We start from the raw sequence: 20,957 nt of genomic DNA, 5'->3' as shown, positions 1-20,957 counted from the left end.
GGGCATTAGAACTGGAGCCTGCTTCATTTCCTAACCTTGCCAACCATTGTGCCCCACCATATGCCCTCCGCCTTTTCTCCCAGAGGGCGGTGTCCCTGTCTTTGCTCCTCAGGAAGCCTTCTAGGACTGCACACCTCAACAAGCCCTCTCAGGCTCCACTTTCTGACAGCATCCCTAGTCCTGTGACTCCTATCTCTAAGAGGCCTCAGAGCCCTGATGCTCATAGAGCAGGATCGGAGCTCCTCTCTCGTGTCCCCCAGAGCAGGGCAGGCAACCTACTTTCATGCAGGTCCCCAAGCAAGCTCTGTGAGCCAGGCCTTATCTCTGGGGAAAAGAGGCGTGGCTCAGATATGGTCCTAGAGCAATGAGTCACAGGTTGGAGGGACACGCACACATACGCGATTCTAAGAGAGTGGGTTGGGTGAAGGGAGAGAGTTAGTAACTCCAGACTTGGTGGAGTTGGGTCTGGGGGAAAAGGTGATAAGAATATAAAAAATTCTTGCAAACGAGGTTTTGAGGGACACAGAATTTCACCAGAGGAAGATGGAAAAAGGTGGTGGACGCGGGGAAGGAGTCCAGAAGGAGCGGCCTACAGGGAAAAGTGGAGGCGAAAGTGCAGAATAGGAGGAGGCCACAGGATAAGGGAAAGGGCCAGAGCACGGTGGCTTTGGAGGCCCACTCAAGTTTGAATTTTATTCCATAGCCCTAGGGGACCACCGCACGCTTCTGGAGTGTTTCTGAAAAATCATTTCAGTGGCTGTGAGATGGGGGACGAAGACCCAAGGACAAAGCTGAGAACCAGGGAGCAGAGGACCTCAGGCTCCCCACGCCGAGCTCTCAGCCCCACCCACACACTCACGCAGCAGCAGGCTGTGACAGTGATCTGGATGGTGTTGCGGCCCGGCTGGCACACATGCTTGAGGTGCAGGGGCTTGTGGGAGGTCTTGTTGTCGCCACGCTCGATGGTGAGGGGTGTGGCGTTCACGCTGACCTGCACCGAGGCCGGCCAGTTGGTGTTCATCTGCCGGTCCTCATGGTGGTAGCACTTGAACTGCAGCTCCAGGTCAGACCTGGGAACAGGGTGGGGCTCAGGGTGGCTCTGCCAGTGGGCTGCCTATAGCCTTGATGAAGCCTGGCTGGGCCACACACCACTAACCTACCACAGGCGCATGAGTTCCTCAGGACCCCATCCTTGGCTGCAACTATTCTCCCAGCCTCGGCAAGCTCTCCCCTCTTACCCTGGATATTCCTCCCGCTCCCATCTCTGATTGAAATCCATCCCCACAACTCACTTACCCCACAACTCCCACATACCATTCATCCTAACCACCCCACAGCTGTGACCAAAATCTCCCCAGGCCCTCCACCCTATGATGATGCCTGTTCCCCCAGGATAGGGACAGAGGGACAAAAAAGACCAGCCAAAAGGCTGATTTTGCCCATCCCCGAGGCTCCTGTTGGTAGATGCACCCCAGGCCAGGATCATGTCTAGTTCAATCCCCCAGAGGTGGGCCCTGAAGACACGGCACTGAATCTAGCAGTGACCACCTATGAATGAAAACTAAGCAGGGCCAGTGGCCAGGCCCACAGGAAGCCTCTCAGGTGAGGGCACTCATGCGTAAGGAGAGACGGGTGAGCAGGACTTTTGGACAGGGGGCTCTCTGCCTTCCTGCCTGAGGCCCTGTACCCTTACACCTACCCCAGCTGTCTCTGACACTCTCTGCAGCCTGCTCGGAGTGGTCGAGGCAACGAGCTAGTTGAAATCCATCCCAACATCCTACTTCCAGCTTCTCTGGCCTCAGTATCCTCATTGTTAATGGGACAAGCATTGCCCATGTAAAAGACTGAAGGAGATCAGGTGTAGAAGGCGCGGAGCGCAGGGCCTGGTCCAGGAGGGGACTCTCAGCCAACGCAGTTCAGCATGTTTTGGTGTTTGAGCAGCAGCCCCGCCTGGTGCCCAGCCCCTTGCAATCTGCAGGGCTTGCAGGTCCTCCCCGACCTAACCCTGTTTCCACTCTAGCCTCATCTTTCTACATTCCTGGCTCTGGCCACAATGTGCCACTCTCAAGTTCCTCTTGCCAGCTCAGGGCCTCTGATCGAACATCCCTGTGCTCAGCCTTCAGGTCTGAGCTAGCCACATTTTCCTCTGGGATATTGTCCCTGACCACTCTCTCAGAACTGGGGTGCATGACAGCTGCTCCCTTGCCCTTGGGCCACTATGCCAAGGGTGCTTGTCTGTCTCCCCTAAACTTGCAGGTTCCCCATGACATCCTCAGGGCCTTGCACATAGAGGGTCCAGTCAATGATGCTGAACAGTTGAAGGTGACAGGCAGATGCTGCTACCAGCGGTCAGGGCAATGCCAGGGCTTAGGGATGTTACCACTGGGGCCTCCTCCACCCAGCTGGGGCCTGTGCTCCCACCCTGACACTCACCTCCACATCAGCGTCTGGTGGACTGTGGGCCGCAGGTGAAAGACGTGGTTGCTGACAGCCAGGTTGTGCTCGAGGCGGAAGGGCTCCAGCACCACGCCATCCCGCACAGGGAACGTGAGCCGCAGCTCATCGTTGTGGGTAGCTGGATGGGGGAGGAGTCAGTGAGCCACATGGCTCTGGCCACTACGGGCACACAGAAGCATGGGCGCTGGGACCATGAGTGGGGCTCACTCACTCACATGACACACACCCCTGGCTGCCCGCTCAGAGGAACACACAGGTATGGGAGCAAATAGGGCCACGGAAGCTGGGCTGTGTGCCCAAGTGCACACCAGGGAGCTCATCACTTCTTCTAGTCCACTTGACCCCATTCTGACCACCCCCGTGTCCCACATCCCACTTATCTGGGCTCTGCATCCCCTCTCACCCACAGGCTCCCTGCTCTGGAAGCCCCAGGCTCCCTTTCCCAGACCCTTTCCCAGCTGCTTTTCCTCCCAGCACTCAGGCAGGAAATGAAGAGGGCTATTGGCAGGCCAGCCCCAGCTCAGATTTCCCTCCTGGGTGGGACTTACCTGCTCTCAAACCCTCCCCTTTCCACATGCCCAGCCCCCACAAGCAGTCCAACTTCCAAGGCCCTGACTCTTGGCCAGACACAGGGAAGGAGAATGGGGCACTCACCTGGGGGTGGCGGCAGAGCGCTCATATTTGGCTTGATGTCAGGTGGGAAGGGTGGTTTAACATCTTGGCTGGGGGACAGGTAAGGGGGGATGCTGCTCCCAGGAGTCATGGGGGGCGTGGGGTTCCCTGGAACAGGTGAGTGGGGGTAATTTGCCACAGGAACTGGCCTGGGAGGCTGGAGGGAAAGAGAAACCACACATAGGTTATGGGGTCACAGCAATAGGAGGGGCCGTGGCTGTGACATACACCCCAACTACCCCAGAGTCCTAGGGCTATGGCCCTGCTCTGCTGAGGGAGGAGAGCCCCCTAGGAAACACCCTCCTCCTGGTCACACTCAGGCCTCCGCTCTCACTGAAAGACAGGCAGGCCTGGGAAGGGTCTCCCTACCCTCTACCTGGGGGATGCAAGGTACCCCAGCCCATTTGACAAATGGGGACCCAGGCTCAGCATGCTGGAGGACTTGTTTAATATAACCGTGGAATGAGAGGAGAGCTGCATTGAGCTCAGGGTTCCTGCTGCTCACATCATGACTCTAGGCCACACTTTCCTTCCCTACCCTAGCTCACTGGGGTCCCCAGATGGAGTTGAGTCTGTAGCATCATGGGATAGTTGGTTCCCTAGGAGCCCCTCTTCCTTTCTCTGCCCCCGCCCTTGCTTTCTTCCAGAACTGGCCAGGCCCACACCTGTCCTTGGCCCACCCACTCAGCGCTGCCGATTCTCTGTCTAGGTATCTCTGTGCCCCGGAGGAGGTGACCTGAGAGTGCACCCCCAACCATGGGCCCTGCTAACATCCAGAGGCTGGGGCAGGAATGGCACGTGGGTTATAGTCCTAAAACGAACACTGGAACTTACCCTACTGACATTCCCTTGGCTGTAGTTACTATAGCTGCTTCCCGAGAAGGTGTTATTTTGTCCATTAAACTGCTCTGGCTGTTAAAGCAAGATAAACAATGCTGTGAGTAAAAGGGAGAAAAGCGACCAGAAGCCCACTCTGCCTCCTGCGATGGAAATCTGCTGGGAGTTCTGGGGATGCTGAGGAGCACCCCCCCACCCTCGCCCAGCGCTGGGGTGGGGATCAGGGCAAGGGTAGAGCAGGTTACCCTCTGGGGACAGCATTTCAACATGCTTTGTCTACGACTATTAATTTAGCAAAAGAGTTTACAAAAATAGAAACACTTAGTGTGAACTTGGAGCAAAACTAGTAACCCCACATGGCGATGGTCCTGTAAGTTGGCATGATTCCTTGGCAAACAAATGTAAAATATTTCCAGAATCTTATTCACTTAGGAGAATGTACTTTATCATAATCCCAAAGAAGGAAAAAGCTATATACCTGAAGATATTTATCACAGTATTATTTCAAAAGTGAAAAATCAGAAAAAAAAAAACAAAAACCAATGTCCAATAGAAAGGGAAAGATAAAAGATGGCACCATTGTCTCAGTGGAATGTTAGGCAGCTATTAAAAGTGAAAACCACAGAGACACTGTCGCAATACATAACATGCTATGATTTCATGTCAAAATTATAGCCATGATAACTATATCACATGTTGGTGCCCACACGCATGTAGAGGAAACAAAGGTTTAGAATAAAATGTTAACAAATTCAGGGTGCTTTTTATTTAAAAAAAAAAAAAGTATTTCCTTTATTGTTATTATCTTGTATGTACTGTAACAGTATAAGGAGAAGGAAAACCATCATCTGAGCCCATGAGAATCGGAACCAAGAAAAGCCAGTCTGACATTTTGGTCACTGTTTGCCAAGCTCTGAGCACAGGACACATCCAGAAATCTCTGCCTGCCTCCTGGAGACTTCAGAGGACACCCAAGGCCTAGATGACACAGGTGGGGTGGGGATGTGGGTATGGGGGCTCACCTTGCAATACTGCCCCATGTTGACCGTGGGGGGCGGGTACTGCCGGTGCTTAGCTGGCTGGGCATCCTTTGCCCGGGTGTTGGGGCCAGGTGAGAGGCGTGGGGGGTTGGGGTGGGAGTACTGGCCTGGCTGGGTGGGGAACTGGCTGTTTGGTCCATATTGCTGGTTTCCATAGTTGGGCTGTGGTGGCAGAGAAAGGAAGGAGGAAAGTTCATCAGTGTTTCAGAACCAAGTCACTCAACCAAGCCACTCACTGGAATGTCAGGACTGCCTCACCTCCTCTTTGTCTCCGCTGATTCCTACCCACAAAATGCCCTCCCCACCTGGAGAGAGGCTAAAGCAGATGATGCCAGAAGCCCTTTCTTGACCAGACATCCAGACACATTACATTCTGCCCATCTTGTTCAAAGTTGTCTTTCTCAAAGCACCACGCCCCATGAATCCCGGGAGGTACTTTCAGAGCCCCTTGCTCATGCCATTGTGAGGGAGACCCGATTCTAAAGTCCCTTTTGTAGCTCTTCTAGTGCTTGGTATGTGACAGGGAATGAAGATGACAGGATGTGCCTACAGAAAGGTGACCCTCCCTGCACTGACCCGAATTCTGAAGCCAATTCTGGAAGGCACAGTCCCTGTACTCTGCACTATGCAGGACACACTGATTTTCAGTTCTGGACCCTCCATGCAGATGTCAGGAGAACCAGGCTGCTGAGGGGCCAAGACAACCCCTTTAGGAAGAGGCACTTGAGAGAAGAGGCGAAAGCTCCAGGAAGGGGAAGGGCAGGGTCACTGTCCTTGGAGATCTACAAGGTGACAATGCCACTTCTGCTCATGCTGTTCTCCACCTTCTAGCTACCATGTGTAAGATCAAGAGACCATCAGGGCCACGTGCCTCCCAGACACCCCAGGCCATTATGTCCTGAGAGGTCAGTGGCATCTTCTTCCCTGTCTGTTGAAACTTATTGTCTATTAGCTGTCTTTCTCGCCATCTGGTCTCAGAGGTCCGGAAGGTGGCTTTGTCCCAGTGTCTGCACAGAACAGGCCCTCAATAAATACTTGCTCAAGGAATGAAGGAAGGTCCTGAGGGCAAAATACTTGTTTAATGAATAAAAGAAGAACCTGAGGATGGGAGATTTCTGTGTCAGTGCCGAAGAACTTTGTCCAACTCACAATGTTGCGACATGATGGCTGCTCTGTGTGACAGTGAGGTCCCCACCACATCTCTGGAGGAGTGGAAGTGGAGGCTGGGGCCTGCCCACCACACTAGAGAAGGAGGTCCTGTGAGGGACCAGGTGACCTGACTCCAGCCCTCATCCTAAGGGTCTAACAATTGAAAGATTCTATGAGCATGCCATTGCGAGGGGAGGCTAGTCTTCCTGGATAGGGTCAGGCCTCACAGGCTGTGACCACCCAACATCACAGCCCAGAGTCAGGCCTTTTGTAGCTGGGTAGATGGTTTAGTAAAAATAATCGAGAGCCTTTGGTGTGCCCTGCTGTGGCAAGCCAGGGAGCATGACACTGCCGTTGGTGCAGGGTTGATGTCAGGCTAATGACCAGGAATCCCACTGCCTTTTCTGTGAATGCCCCCTTGGGTGCCAGCAGCCCCGCTGGCTGGACTACAGATGCATCTATAGCCCAACCAATGGGGACGACGGGAGTTTGAACACAGAAGGGGCTGAGAGAGGGCGGAGAACTCACATGGGGGCTGCACATGGAAGTGAAGCCAACAGCTCAAGGTCCTCTGAGAACAGCCAGGATCTCAGGAGCCAATTTCCTTCTCTGGCCCCTCCCTGCACTGGTGCCAACATGAAGGACTGTCAGGCCTTGATCCAGCTTCCTGAGTGATTGTGGAGGTCCCTGATCTCGCCCCTCCCGGATTCAGGACATCTTCCCCAGTGGCCAAGCTACCTTCTGGCCCGAGCTAGGGTGGATGCTGAGGAGAATCTCAGATCTTCAAGGAACTTAAGGTCTTTGAGCTTTAGAGCCACTGTGAGCCCAAGCTGAAGGCCACAGTTCTGACACAAAGGGAGTGAAGCCCATCTGAGAACAGGCGTGTATGCAGAGCACTGGGAAAAATGCTCAGGAAGGGGCTTTGTCCAGGTGAGAAATCAAGGCAGTCTTCCCGAGAGCAGTGTGCACCAGGTCAGAATCCTAGGGTCCCTGTGTCTTCTGCAGCTGTCCCAGGCAGGCCACTTGCTGCCAACTCATTTCCAGAGTGCTCAGTGAAGGCCCTGTGACAACCCCTCCAGGAAGTCCTCCTTCTCTGACCTCATGTGGAATTCCATACACCTGCTGTGCATCTTTCTATCGTGGGTTGCTGCTTAGACCTTATCCTTCCTGCTGAAGTCTTGGCTCCTGGAGGGCAGGAAGTGTGGATTTTACTTCCCTAAATCTTCACTGATACCTTGGCTGAGCTGGCTGGGCAGCCTGAGAGGCAGCATTCCTCCTGACAGAGCAGTTGATTGTTGACAGAGACAAACCCCAAGAAACACGCTGTCTGCCTTCCAAACACTTCTCCGATGTGCCTAGCATTTAGATATTCACAGGATTTTGTCTCATCTCTAACTCTTGGAGAGAAGTGGAGAAGCCCTTGTGCGGGTGACCAAAGTGACCCAGCTAGTGTTTGTGCTGACACAAAAGATAACACTAATAGTGGCTACCACTTGCTAAGTGCCCACCCACACTAGCCCAGGGTGAAGAGCTTCACGTATGTTTCCTTACTGAAGTCCCCCGAGCAGCCCTAGGAGATAGGTTAGAGTGTCATTGCCTTTTATAAATAAAAAGCTGAGCATCAGGGAGGTGATGTGACTTACTCAAGGCCTTCCAGCTGGGAAATAGCAGAGCCTGTCCTAACCCAGGAGCACTTGGTTCCTCAGGTTCTAGCTTTTGACCCAGGTTTTCCAAAGATTGATCCATGCCCTTTTCAAGTTACTGCCCACATCCCCTCACCTTCAAGCACCCAGGATCTTCCCTCCTCCCACCCTACCCACCACCTGCCTGTTGTCACACTCACCTCTCCTGGGTATGGCCTCTTTATGCTCTGAATGGGAAGGGACTGGGGCCGGGGGCCCGGGTAGGTCTGCTGGGGCATCCGCTGCCCATGTGTGCCAAAGGGGCTGATGCCAGGTGGCCGGGGCTGATTCATGCCCATGGGAGGGCCACTCATTCCCGAGGGTGTCATGCCAGCCGCCATGCTTGCAGGGTTCATGCTGCCCCCCATGGAGGCAGGCCCCCGAGGCCCGGGCTGGTTCATGAATTGGCTGTTATACGCCTGGGTGGGACCCATCTGGAAAGAGGAACAGACCTTCAACGGGAGAAGAAGAAAAAAAAAAAAAAAAGAATAAAATGCCACATGCATTGAAAGTGCAAGGAGGGAAGGGTGGGGAGGTGGGAGGCTCGGGGTGGTGGTGGCGGGCACTTTCCTGTGTGGATGCGACTGGTGCCCAGGCCCCCAAGGGCTGCCAGACTCCAGGGCTCAGTGCTGCCCTCTGCAGGCCGCACAGGAAAGATGCAGCCCGAGAAGTGTTAGGAGGTGGGGAGCAGTCACTCCAATGCACAGGCAGCATTTCCAGGGAGGCAGGCAGGAAATGGGGAAGAGGGTGCAGGGGCGGGGAGGGGCATGGGAGGATGGAGGTGGATGAGGATGGAGGCAGGAGCCCCTTTCCTGGTAGCCCTGGCCCCGCCCTTGGTCCTTGGCCAGTGGAGATACACCCTCCACCCACGAAGTCTGATGTGGTCCCAGCTTCCACCTCTGCCTCCTGAAGCTAAGTCCTGGGCGGAATTCACAGACAGGCTGACTAGGAGAACACTGGCCTTCAGAGGTCACCCAGGGGACAGACTGGTGACAAGGCTATTTTAGACATTGGGTCCAGTCTTCGGTGAATAGGGGCCCAGAGAGCAATATGGAATCTCTTCCCATATGCAGACACACGGGAGCCTCCGACCCACGCAGAACAAACACAGGCACCCAAACATGTCCCCGACACCACACCCAACCACAGACGCACCCACATCCTAACACAACCTCCATGTGCTTCCAAAAAACCCCAAAGGTACCCTGACCCCATCAGTTCCCTCAGCACATGTGGCCCCACAGGCACCAACATCCCGACTCTGATTTCTCAGGGGCTGTCTGCCTGCCTGGCTGGGTGAGGCTGGACCAGGACTAGCGGGGCCCTTACCGGTCCATACTGGTTTATATCCTTATTCTGCGTCTCCTGCAAGGCTGCCACAGTGGCCGTGGCCGTGGCCGTGGCTGTGGCTGCCGCTGCTGCCACTGCAGCTGCTGCTGCAGCAGCCGCCGGCTGAGTGAAGTCAGCGGGCGGCCTGGTGTGCGGAGGGATGCCCATGCCTGCAGGAGCATTAGGACCCCCAGGGTAACTGCGAGGGAGAGAAGGAAAGAGTTAGACTGACCCGAATCTAAAGATGAACCCACAGCAAGCCTTGGGCTGAGAGAAAGAGGATGAGGCCATTCTAGGCCTTCCTTCCCGCAGCTCACAGATGAGGGAGGTGTCTAGACTCAGAGCCCAGAGGGGACAGGGGCCTCCTCTGGGTTGACAGCCATTTCAAGCCACTTGGTGATTACTGAGCCGCTGTGTTCCTGGAGACCTGGCTGGGTGCTGGCCAGTGCTCACTCTCACGTGCACCAAATCACCGTACCTCAGCTGCCCCGCTCAGCCCATCTTCTGGAGGAGGACCCCGAGTTTTAGAGAACCTGAGCAACATGCCCATGTCTCCAGAGGTGAATGGCAGGCTGGGGATGCAGCTCCAGATGTGCCTGGCAACTGTGTTTAACCACCAAGCCAAGCCCTGCTTTGCTGACACCTGGCAGGGCTTCGGTCAGCCCTGGGGGAGGGGTGAGGCCAAAGAAGTGGTCTTGGACTGAGCAGAATGGCAAGAGGAGGCATGGGCATCTCTGCCCCACCCACATCTCCAGAGTGCCTTGCTGCAGTTCCCTGCCCTTCCTCCCTTCTTCTTGAATCAGGGGATTCTCAGCCTCTGCATAGCTATGCCTCCATAACCAGCATGGCAGGGCTGATCTTCCTCCATCTAGAGCTTCTCTTGAACTCCCCTGATTCGGCTCTCTCAGTGTCTTCTGACTTATAAAGAGATGAGGAGAAGGGTCATTTTGAGGAATGGTATCCTTCTATCACCATGGGCCTGACGGCTGTCAACCACCACCCAGCTGCTGTAGTGCTGGGGAGCACGGGCTCCAAGAATGGTGGATGACTGTGTCCCTTCAACTAATGAGACAACTGAGGATGACAGAAGTGCCGGGGATTGCCCATACTTCGCAGGCCAGGAAGCTGGGATATAAGTCAGACTCTTCTGCCTGGACTGGGGAGAAGAGCAGGGCTATCCACCGCTTCTGAAGGCTGCTGCCTTGGCCAGCCCTGCTCACCTGGCCCCGAAGCCCCCGCTGCCAGGGTAGTTGGGCCGGCCGTACATGCTCTGCTGGATGTAGGGCTGCGCAGGGCCAGCCTTGGCTGAGAATTGTTGCTGCTGCCCGGCAAACTGGGGGGAGTTGAGACCGGGGTTGCTGGTGGTCATGCCTGAAGCCATGGGGTTACCGCCTGGATTCATGGGGTTGTTGGCATTGGCCATAGGATTCCCAAGGACCTGTTGGCAGAGAGAGTGGTTGTCACCCAAGCAGGTACCCCAAATATCATGGAGTAGAAAAAGAAGTGTGTATGGGGTGGGGGTCGGGGTGGGGTGGGGGGCAGTGGAGTGAAACGAGGAAGACGACAGAGGAAAAGGAAAACAAGGGGCCGCATTCATTGTTCCTGGAGTGTACAAACGATGGGAAGGGGAAACCCAGCCTGGAAGCAGCATAGATGGGAGAACCTCAGCCTGCGGCAGAATGAGGTGAGGCTGGGCCTGCACCGAGCAGCAGGCAGGAAAGCACCGGACCTCTGAACCCTCCATCTCTTCAAGGGGCCTGGACACCCACAGGGTCAGCCACACAGAGGCCCTGTGTAGCTGCTTTGTGAAGGCAAAGAGAAGCAGACTTGCCAGCAATGGAGGGCAGCAGGATCCTGGCTGAGGGGTCTCTGTGGCATGAGACCACAAGTAAACCCAATGATTCCCTCCTGGGTAGCAACTAGCCCTGAGCCTTCCTTGTGGCTGTGGCAGAGGCCCGGCGGAATTGTGGGGGAGGGGGAAGGAGTGGAGGAAAGAGGAAGGCACAAAAGTGGGACGGAAGGTTGACTATGGGGCTGTCACAAGTTTAGGCTCAATATTTTGCTGAAATCTGACCCAAGTCATCCAGGGTCAAAGACCCCCTTATGTTGAAGACCTGAGGCCATTAACACGCAGAAAGTTCTTCTGTTTATCCAACCAAAGTAAAGGTGGGTTGGGGAAGAACCCCTTACTGTCTGTCCATCAGATGAAAACCATTCCCCCAAAAAGGCACTAGGATGGGGCCATGCCCGGGGGCCAGCTGCTGCCCTCCAGAGGCAGGTTCAGACCCATCCTAGGTGGAGGCGTGTCCACAGTTGGGTATGCCCTGAGTGTTGGTCCTTTCGGCTGGGCAGAGCCTGGGAGGGCAAGGAGGGCTGGCATGGCATGGTGACCTGGAGGCCCCAGGGCTTGAGGGATGGTCCTGCCTGGGAGGGGCTGTGGCTGGGAGCAGTACAGGCTCTTACCTGGCTCTGGGATGTGTTGGTCACTCCCCAAACTGTAGTGACCACAGAGAGGGAGCCGGGAGGCTGGTTGGTGTTCTGCTGCCAAGGGACAGGGTCATAGGGGAAAGACCCATCACTGCAGAGGGAAACAGAGGAGAGTCCTCAGGGTCTGCAGACGACTCAGATGGGACATGCCCCATCACCCCACAATGCTCTGCAGCTCCCAACCAAGCCTAGGCAGTTCTGGATCCACCGGGCCCGGCACAGTGCCCAACGCAGGTGTGGCTCGCATGGTGACAGACTGTTCAAGAGTGACCATCTCTTCCCCTGTCACTGCAGAGGTGCCACCCCCATAGCTGTCCTCTCACCACAGCCCACAGTCCACAGGCCATGCTACCAAGGTGGAAAAACAAGACCCGCAGGCCCCTCTAAGCTTCTCTTTCAACCACGCTCTGACTCAAAGTGGCTCTCCGGAAAGAGCTCTTGTTCCCCAGCATCAGCTTCCCCTCTGAACTTCTCAGAAAAGGTTGGAAGGGCCCTAGTCAGAGCATTGGCTCTTCCCACTTCCTCCCAACCCTTCACGGCAGGTTGGCCACCCAGCTCGGCCGATTTGGCCTTTGGAAGGAGCTTCCTTCTGTTACTCTTTCTTCCCAACTCCAGGTCACAGGTACAGGCCTGCCTGCCTACTGTACTGCGTCCCTGCTCCCACCCCAGTCTCTTGTGTGCATCCTTGCCCAGCTAAGCTGCCTCCAGCACCTAATACACTGGGCACAATCAGAGATCATCAATGGCACGACTGTTCACAAGGCAGAGTCCAAACTCACACCGCAGAATGATTTACCTTGATCCCACCCCACTTTGTTTCCTGCCTTCGCTCCCAACTCTCCCAGGGCTCCCCTAGTTGTTCTCATGTCTTCCCAGTTGCCTTGCTAGCCCAGCAGTACCCACCTTGTTTGGTGTGATATCTCCTGAGGAATCCTCAAACATCAGAAGCCAGGACTTACCCTCCCCTGCACACAATAAATGCTCAATAATGGCTTCCTGTCAGTTGCTGGGGTGAAGGTGGAGAATGAGGTCCAGCAGACTCCAGGGAGAGGACCAGAGCACAGCTCCAAAAGGGGCTGGCGGAGTCCTGGTCCCTAGGTGAGCTGGGTTGGGGCTGCCTTGTCCCTGCAGACTCTACTCTAAAGCCGAGAGAAAATCCCAGACACCGCCTCAGAAAGGGCAGAAAAGCAGAGTGCCCACATCTGTGGTCCCACCTGGGCCCACGGCATCCCACTGGGGGTGAGGCCTGCAAAGCAGCACTGCTGGGTACCGGAGGGCCGAGGTGGTGGTGGGGATAGAGGCACTCTGGAGGAGGGAGGCATAGTAGGAGAGCATCTCGTGCCTCTGTCAGGCTTGTGCCTTCATCACAAGAAGTTAACAGAAGGCACAGATCTTCACTCATGCCTGGAGACCTCGTACCCCAGCCGAGAAGTCAGTGCAGGCCCTAGAGGCTGGGGAGACTTGGAGTGGGGGTGTTGGGAACCAGCCCAGATCAGGACTTCTAGGAGGGAGGCCGGTCCTGCACCACAGACACAGAGGGGAGCTGGGGGCCTGGATCTTGTGCTTGCTCCTTGCTGGGCAGCGCCCTCAGCAAAGCGAGTCGAGTCTGGTAGGTACCCTGAAGAAGTGGGCAGACTGAAGGGCAGAATCATGTCACTGTGTGGCCATACTGGTTCTCCCTTTGCCTGTATATCCTCTGAAGGAAGCCTGGCCATCCGCTGGCTTCCTTCCTGTCTCTGCTCAGAACTCACTGGAAGGGCCTGCCCCAACCCCCTGGTATAAGAGCAACCCCACTCCACTACCTTTACCTCTTACCCTGGCTTTTTTTGATACCCTGGATACAAGTCCTAGACCTGCCCCTTCCTGGTTCAGGGCCCTGGTGCAAGTTCCCAGGCCTGACTGTACTCGGTCCCCTCATCTGCAAAAATGGGCGTAAGAATTGTACCTTACCCTCCACCCTCAGTGTTTTCAAGATACTGGTCATGAAGTATGAGGTCATGGCATCAAAGTAGCATGACGGCGGGTGGGGTGGGGTAGGGGAAAAAAAGCAATCAAGTGTGATCACATAGTGAGGATATTATCCTTGAACTTACGTCTTGATTTCTACATACACAAATATATGTGAGCCCTGGGTCATGGTTTAATACATGTATTTAGTGTGGGTCAGGTAGGTTTGAACAACACTGGCCCCTAGGTTTGAACAACACTGGCCCCGGCAGCATAAGCCTGATGTGGCTCCAAGAGGAGAATGCGGACAAAAAAGCTTTCTCAACTGGAAAGCGACACAGACTTTAGCATTACTCATGACTTCTGGGGGAAAACAGCAGGCGCAGCACTGGGGGGAGAGGAGCTGTCCTCAGGGAACCCAGCCCTTCTGCCCGGCCCCTGCCAGCCAGACAAGATCATGGGTCATCGGAAAGGGGGCGTGGCCCAGAGGCAGAGGCCAAAGGTGACAGGCAACTGACACTCTGCATTTGGGTGGGGCAGAGGAGTACAGGAAAATTAAGAAATGAGCCTGCAACTCAGTGCAGCTGGGATGGAAGAACCTCTGCTCTCCCGGGAGGTCACCAGGGACCTGGGGCTGGCATGCCAGAGCTGGAAGGGAAGCCCTACAGGCTACGGTTCTAAACAACAAGGAGGAGGAGACCCCTCTACAGCCGCTCTCTTGTCTTGTCCTAGGTGCAGGTGGACTGAACCCAGGACTCCCAGCAACTGAAGCCAGTCCTCTCTTCCCGGAACTGCCCCACAAGCTCCCATCAACCCTGCAGGCTGACGACCGCTTCTGATGCCTGGCAGACTCAGGAAGTAAAGTCCCCTGGGAGCCCCCAGAGCCCAGCAGGGCCCCTCCTGAGTCCTGGGGGCCAGCAGCTGCTGCCTCACCACCTCAGGCGGGGAGGCCCCGGCTCACCAGGATACTTCACAGGCCCACAAGCTCCAACTGCCTGCCGCTCCGTGGGTGGGCCTGTGGGCGGAAACCAGCTCTTTCCTGTTTTGCCCCCTCCACCTCAGACTCAGTGAGAAGCAAACTTAACCAATGTTCTCAAACTGGGCAACCCACCGTCTGGCTGGAAGGCTTACCCCAGAGAGCAGGTGCGCACCGGCATGGGATGTGGGACACCTCTGTGTGCATGGACATGGGCCTGCTGGCATGCTGCTATGCACGTGTGGGGGAAGAGATGGGCACGCACACATAGGGGCGGTCTCGGGGCTTGCTCGCCTCCATTTGCACCTGCTGTAGAAGCAGAAGTGGCAGCCGCACCGACAGGGCTGTGACTCATCTCCTGGGGAGACAGCTCCTGCTGTAGCAGTGAAGGCTCTCGCCCCCGCAGGCGTGGCAGTCAGCCTTGCCGATGCCTCTGCCCAGACTCAGACATCACCACTGGGGGCCTGCCCGGCTCCCTGTGCCCAAGGATTAAGGAGGGACAAGCCAGGCTTCTGGGCTCCACCAAGGTGGGAGGGGACCCAGGGTGATGAAGACAAGACCTAGGGCCCTGTGGTGATTGTCCTGAGGCTTCTTCCCTCCTCTGGCAAGCACTATTTAATCACCAGATAAGCTTAGCCCAGGTCAGAGGCCCCCGGCATTTCAGGGCTGCCCACTGGGAACTACTTTTCTTCTCTTGTGCATCATACCTGGCTGCAGTGCAGAGCCCCTGGGATCTGAGAATCCCACTCTTAGTAATCCTGCCCAGCTCTGTACACCCTCTATCTAGCATAACCTGGACTCAGGCCATAAGCTGCCCCTAGCCTCAGTCCTGTCCAGCCAGAACTGCCCCCAAGAACCCTGTTCCACCTACCGAGGCACCTGTGCCAGAAGCTGCTTGGAATCTCATTGGTGTTCTCCTGCCAATCTACCATGGAGGCAGCTGCTTTCCTACCTCTGCACCTCTTCTCAGCCTGGGATGCTTCATCCTCACCCTGAAAAATGCCGCTCATCCTTTCCAGGCTCCTCCTCTAAAGGCTACTTCCTCCAGGAAGGCCTTGCCATGTGCATTGGCCTGAAGTCCACTTGTTCCTCATGTTCCTGGGGTCTGAATGAGCCTTCCTGCCTCTTTCCTTCTGCCCTAGGAGCCCCAAATTCTTAGGCTCCTTGTGCCTTCACACACCTTCAGGGCTCAGGAACCTTTGCTAACCAAACTGCCAGAGAGAAACAGCACCTCTACGTGCTTATCCTCAGAGGGCTGTCTGAGAATGAATGAATGTGTCCATGCATTAATTCTGATTGTAGACTACCTACGGTGTGCTTGTGACTACACGGGCACTAGCACCCAGGGAGTGGGAGGGAGGTCTTGTCCTCCAGGGAGAGAGACAGAGGGAAGCTAATGAAGCCACTACTCACTCTGTGTCCTCATCTGTAAAATGGGGACGATAACAGCCCTTCTCTCAGAAGTTGTTATGAGGATTAAGTGAGCTCACATGTGTGAGGCAAAATGTCCAGCACACCTCGGGCACCCTAAAACTGTGGACTGCTGTTATGGATGCTGTTGTTATGATTTACTGAGTGGCTTCTAGATGCAAGCAACTGTGTGAAGTGACTCATCTAAGAACTTGTTTAATCCCTGTTAGTGGGCTCAAAAGAAGCATCTCTCAGGAGCTGAGGCTCACAGGGTGCTTCCTAGAGCTCATCAGGGTAGCTTGCCAGGTGGGCATGACCACACTCCACCATCTCAAGGAGCTCAGGGTCTGATTAAGTAGCATTTCCGTATACAAAGATGGTTGTAACACAAGGGAGCACAGGCTACAAAGGTGACTCAGGAGCCCACAAGAATTCCAGAAGTGGTACAGTTTCTTGGGGGTCCTCAGGGAAGTTGTCTTTGGGAATCCACCCAGCATAAAGGGACAGAGGATAAGGTCTAGCCTCAAAGACCAGCTGCAGAGAAAACTCAAATAGTGTCCCAGGAATAAAACACTTTCTACATTAAATCACTAGCTTTGGCCTGAACTCCGATGAAACAATTTTGACAGTAATATTCAAATGGCAGAGGGAGGCCTTGCAGAACAGTGCTTAGCCATCCGGGCTCTCAACTTAGACTCTTTGGGGAGTCTTGGCTCTGCCATCGATGATTTCTATGATCTGGGACATGCTACTTAAGTCAAATCTCAACTTTCTTAACTATAAAATGGGGACTAACACTCTCTTAGGATGAAATACACAAATATAGGAAAAATTGAGTGCAGTGCCTGGCAGAGAGCCCTTGCTCAACTGTATTTACACGTTTCCATTTCTAGAGCCTGATTGCCATGTAGGTGCCCATATTTACTTGATGATACAATGATGGTGTTTAGAAGTTTTGCAAATATGAGATCAATGGGACAGGGTGTTGTTATCGTTCGTGCCTACTGAACATATCTTCTAAGCCTCCGAGGCTTTCCTCAGTGTTCCTTTGTCCACCCTTCTCGAGCTAGTGAACTCCTACCTATACTTCAAAACCTAGTATGGATTCTCCTTTTCGTGACTCTCCTACGGCATTTTCCTTGGTTCTCTCAGCACATTTTTCATATATTTTATGAAGAGCTCTTCATATTGCATTAGAGTAGACATGTCTGTGTGCAAGCTCCACAGGCAGTGACCGATGTTTGCTCAATGTGAGAAAATGAGTAAAGCCCAGAAAGACGGCGGGGTGATTCTTGGTTCCTAGGCAGCTTCTGTGTCAGTGTCTATAGACATTCAATGCACTTCTAACGGCCACTTTATCTGAGAGAAAGAACGAATTCTGATTAAGGGTATTGTCAGACCCTAATGAATTTCCCTGATCCGGCTATATTGGTCCCATCTCAGCGCAAGCCTGTAGTGTTACCACTAATGAAACACAAGCCAGTGAGGAGCAGCAGCTCCCACCCTCTTTAATTTAGGGGACCCATTAACAGTGATCACCATCATCACAAAGACTAGGGCCTGCTTCCTTTCCTCCCTGCGGTGAAACTTGGAGAGGAACTTGTGTAGCTAACTGCATATTGGAGAGTTTTTAAATTTTTTCAGTAAGAAGGAAGGGAAAGATCCGTGCATCTTGGCAATCTGGAACTGATGGAGCAGGGTTTTTGGGTCCTTCAACCCCTCTTTCACTGTTTTCGTGTTTTCTTAAAAAAATTTTCTGGGTGCAAGAAGTATCGATTATAAACTGCAAAAAACAACTATAAATGAAAGCAGTGAAGGTGGTGTGGTACGACCAAGGGAAGGAGAAGACTAGGGGGTCAGTCCTGACTGACCTCTTCTTTGCTGCCTGACCACAAATGACCACATCAGAGTTGGACAGCACCAGGCTGAGGCTGAGAGAATAAAGACTAGTCTATGGGGCTCCCTGCGGGCCAGGCCTGGTGATGAGCATGTTTTAAGTCCTGCACTGCTGTTTTTCCACTTCCGCAGAAGAGGAAACTGAGGCAGGGAGGTTATGAAACTGCCCCAGAATCGCCCAGCTAGAATATGGTGGAGCTGAAACTTGACACCTGGCAGCCTGGCTCCAGGGCCTGTGCCCCAATCTGCTATAAAGGGGAGCACGAGGGCCCTACCCAGGATTGAGGGGGGCACCAGGGCCCTGCCCAGGAGCCTCTCCTCTGTGGGCCGCAAACCCCTCAGAGAGAAAGAGGATGGATGGCACCCCTTGGTCTCAGAATCTTCCCCAGCAATTGTGGGTTTTGACTGTAATCAAATTAAGAGTGTAAACAAGATTTATTAGGCTTTTAATTACCTTTGCAGAACTGATTTGCATACAGACAATGTGCTAATCACAAATGGCTTTTTTAACCACTCATTAAAAATGTGGGAGTGGAAGACAGAAACGTTTGTTGGCAGCAGGTCTGGGTCACTGCAGGGACCAGGAAGGGGTCCTGCTGCTTGGCCATAGGCCCGAGCCCCTTCCTGCCCTGGGCTGGCCTCCCTTGGCCTTCTGTGCAGCGCTCTGTGCACCTGTGTGGTGGTGAGGACAGCATCCACCTACATCTCCGTGGCAGGACTGAACAGGGAGCCAGTCCAAACACTGCTCCACAAACCCCAAAGCTCTACCCAAGACATGGCTACTCAGGACTCTTTCTGACCACCATCACTCTCGGGGACACCGTAGGGCTATAGTGGCCTGACCCTATAGTGCCACCATATGCCCAGTGGCTTGAGGGGTCAAGGGCCTTGCTTAGAGGCACAGGCCCCAACTCAGACCTGGTACTGTGGTGCTGACCTCTGTGGCCTGTAACAAACGGGACAGTGATGCCCAAGCTACAAAAATCTAACAGTCTAGAGCTCTCTTGCCCTTTCCAGTTTGCTTGTCCTCAGAGCCTTCAGACAAGGACCCGAGTAGTCAAACAATTGGGTACCTCTGAGCACCAAGTCCTGAACACCCCAGGGTCCCCAAGCTCACCCTGGCTCAATGTCTCCTTAATGAAAAGGCAAGTCATTCAACACAGTTGTGGAGTATGATGGTCAGAATAGCTTCCTGTCTATGAAAGTATAGCTGACCCTTGAACAACGCAAGTTGGAACTGCGTGGGTCCACTTTAAAGCAGGTTTTCAATTGATCTGTGTGGTTCAAACCTGTGTTATTCAAGCTGTCGTCTGAGCTGCTTCCTGACAGTTAGCTCGACCATCTTCCTTCATCTGAACCCTTAGGCCAAGCTTTCCTGTCACTGAACCGTAACCCTGCCTCCATCTGCCAGCTCCCAATTTTGCCTCACTAAGTCCTGCCTCCACGATGAATGAGATTAAATTCCGGCTGCACAGACACCCTTTTTCTCTTTAACTCCAGGACTGAACTGTCTCATGCCTTTAGATAAGCTCAGCAAAGGGCTGGCTGTGGTCCAGATCTATGGCACTCTGCGGCCCGAATGGTCATGGCCAAGCAGGTCTGAGGCAGGTCTCTAGTAGGGGCTGTGGGGCCCTGGCCTGCCATCGGCAATAGCTTGACTGAAATGACTTGGAGGAAAGAAGGTTGGGGAGGACCTGAGAGGTGGGATGAAGAAAGGCAGGATGATTCTCGAGGGATGGGAGTGTTGTGGAACTAAAATGTAACAAAGCTAAACGCCAAGTATGTAACTTGGGTTGCATTCAGCCACAGCCTACGCTCAGTGACCCGGCAGCAGTTCAGATGGAGAAGACTCCAGCCAGGAACAAAGGGTGGAAGGGGCACGGAGGTGGATTTTGCTTCTCTAGAACAGAGGTTCTTAACCACAGGTGATACCCCCATAGCCCCAAATGCGTGAGAGCACTTTAACAATGCCTGGGCTGCACTGGAACGATCAAGTGGGCAGGGACCAAGACATTAAAGGCCCTGCAGAGTCCCGCACCATGAAAAATTACTCTGCCCAAAGGCCAGCAGTATCCCGAGAAACATTCACAGGAGCGGGGTTGTTCTACAAGCTGGAGCAGTCCTAGGCCCGGACGAGGGTGGGATGAGGCAGTAATCCTGTGTGAGGTGTGGGGGTGGTGGGCTTGCTGTCATGCACAGTGCTTCTGACTGAGGCAGGCAGCCCCGTGTCAAGGGCCACCCTGCCAGGGCAGGGGCTCTGAAGTCTCTTCTGGCTTTGAGAGTCAATAGCCTCTAATTCGATTTATGAAGCATGGCCAACGCCCCACTTCCGGGCGGCACCTCAATGGTGCGACTCAGATCTCCTGCAGTGAGCTCTGGGCTGCAGGTGCCTCGGTTGGGACGGGTAATGAGCCGAGCTCTGACTTTAAATGCCCCTCCTGGTCATCAGAGGGGACCTGCGCGGTGAGAGCAGACAGCATGACAGGCCTTGTTGTTCCAGGGTCAGCCCACAGAGCGCTAGGAGAGAGCATCCCCAGCACAGCAAGGGACCGGTGAGATAATTAACTGGGGAACTTGCCGGTCCTGACCACGTGCTCCTCCTGAGGCTGGTGCAGGGTGGACTGGCCAGTTTCTCAGCACCTGGAGGCTTCTGGCAAGGCTGGCCCAGTGTTGACCAGCCTAGCCTCATTTGGCTCCTGCCTGGTTGGCCTGGGCTGGCTCTGTCCCCATCTGGGGGTGCGACCAGCAGCCTTGTGCCCTTCCTGGGCCCCTTCCAGCCCTAAGTATCTCTGAGTTTGCCCGAGACCCTGCTCAGAAAAGCGGGAAAACACTGGGTTCAGGACTGCTAACCTTCCACCAGAAGTCTGGAATCCAAAGAAGGGGCGGCCCGCCCCCGCCCCCGAAGGGACAAAGCAGTCAGGCTGGGTAAGACCAGCGCTTTCAACCTCTGTTTTGATGGGGAAGAAAGAGCACGCACACAAGGGGACTCAAACAACAACGGCATTTTAGAAAACACAACATCCCACAGGTGCTCAGAGGCCGTTTCCAAGATCTGGAGCCTGAGGGGTGGCTGCC

General features: G+C 54.4%; 1 protein-coding gene across 1 annotated transcript in view; it reads right to left on the bottom strand.

Annotated features, from left to right (window-relative positions):
- ZMIZ1 (zinc finger MIZ-type containing 1) overlaps positions 1-20,957 on the bottom strand; it is a 228,870-nt gene that overhangs the window by 10,181 nt on the left and 197,732 nt on the right. The window contains 11 exon segments of the mRNA XM_039872214.1: positions 860-1,070; positions 2,434-2,575; positions 3,112-3,286; positions 3,964-4,041; positions 4,989-5,029; positions 5,032-5,066; positions 5,068-5,168; positions 7,999-8,271; positions 9,167-9,365; positions 10,387-10,604; positions 11,630-11,744. Coding sequence (XP_039728148.1) covers positions 860-1,070; positions 2,434-2,575; positions 3,112-3,286; positions 3,964-4,041; positions 4,989-5,029; positions 5,032-5,066; positions 5,068-5,168; positions 7,999-8,271; positions 9,167-9,365; positions 10,387-10,604; positions 11,630-11,744 — 1,588 coding nt within the window.

This window comes from Pteropus medius, unplaced genomic scaffold (assembly GCF_902729225.1).
Source record: "Pteropus medius unplaced genomic scaffold, Ma_sr-lr_union100, whole genome shotgun sequence".
NCBI lineage: Eukaryota > Metazoa > Chordata > Mammalia > Chiroptera > Pteropodidae > Pteropus > Pteropus medius.
The sequence above is the reverse complement of the archived record's forward strand: the minus strand, read 5'-3'. Positions and strand labels throughout refer to the sequence as shown.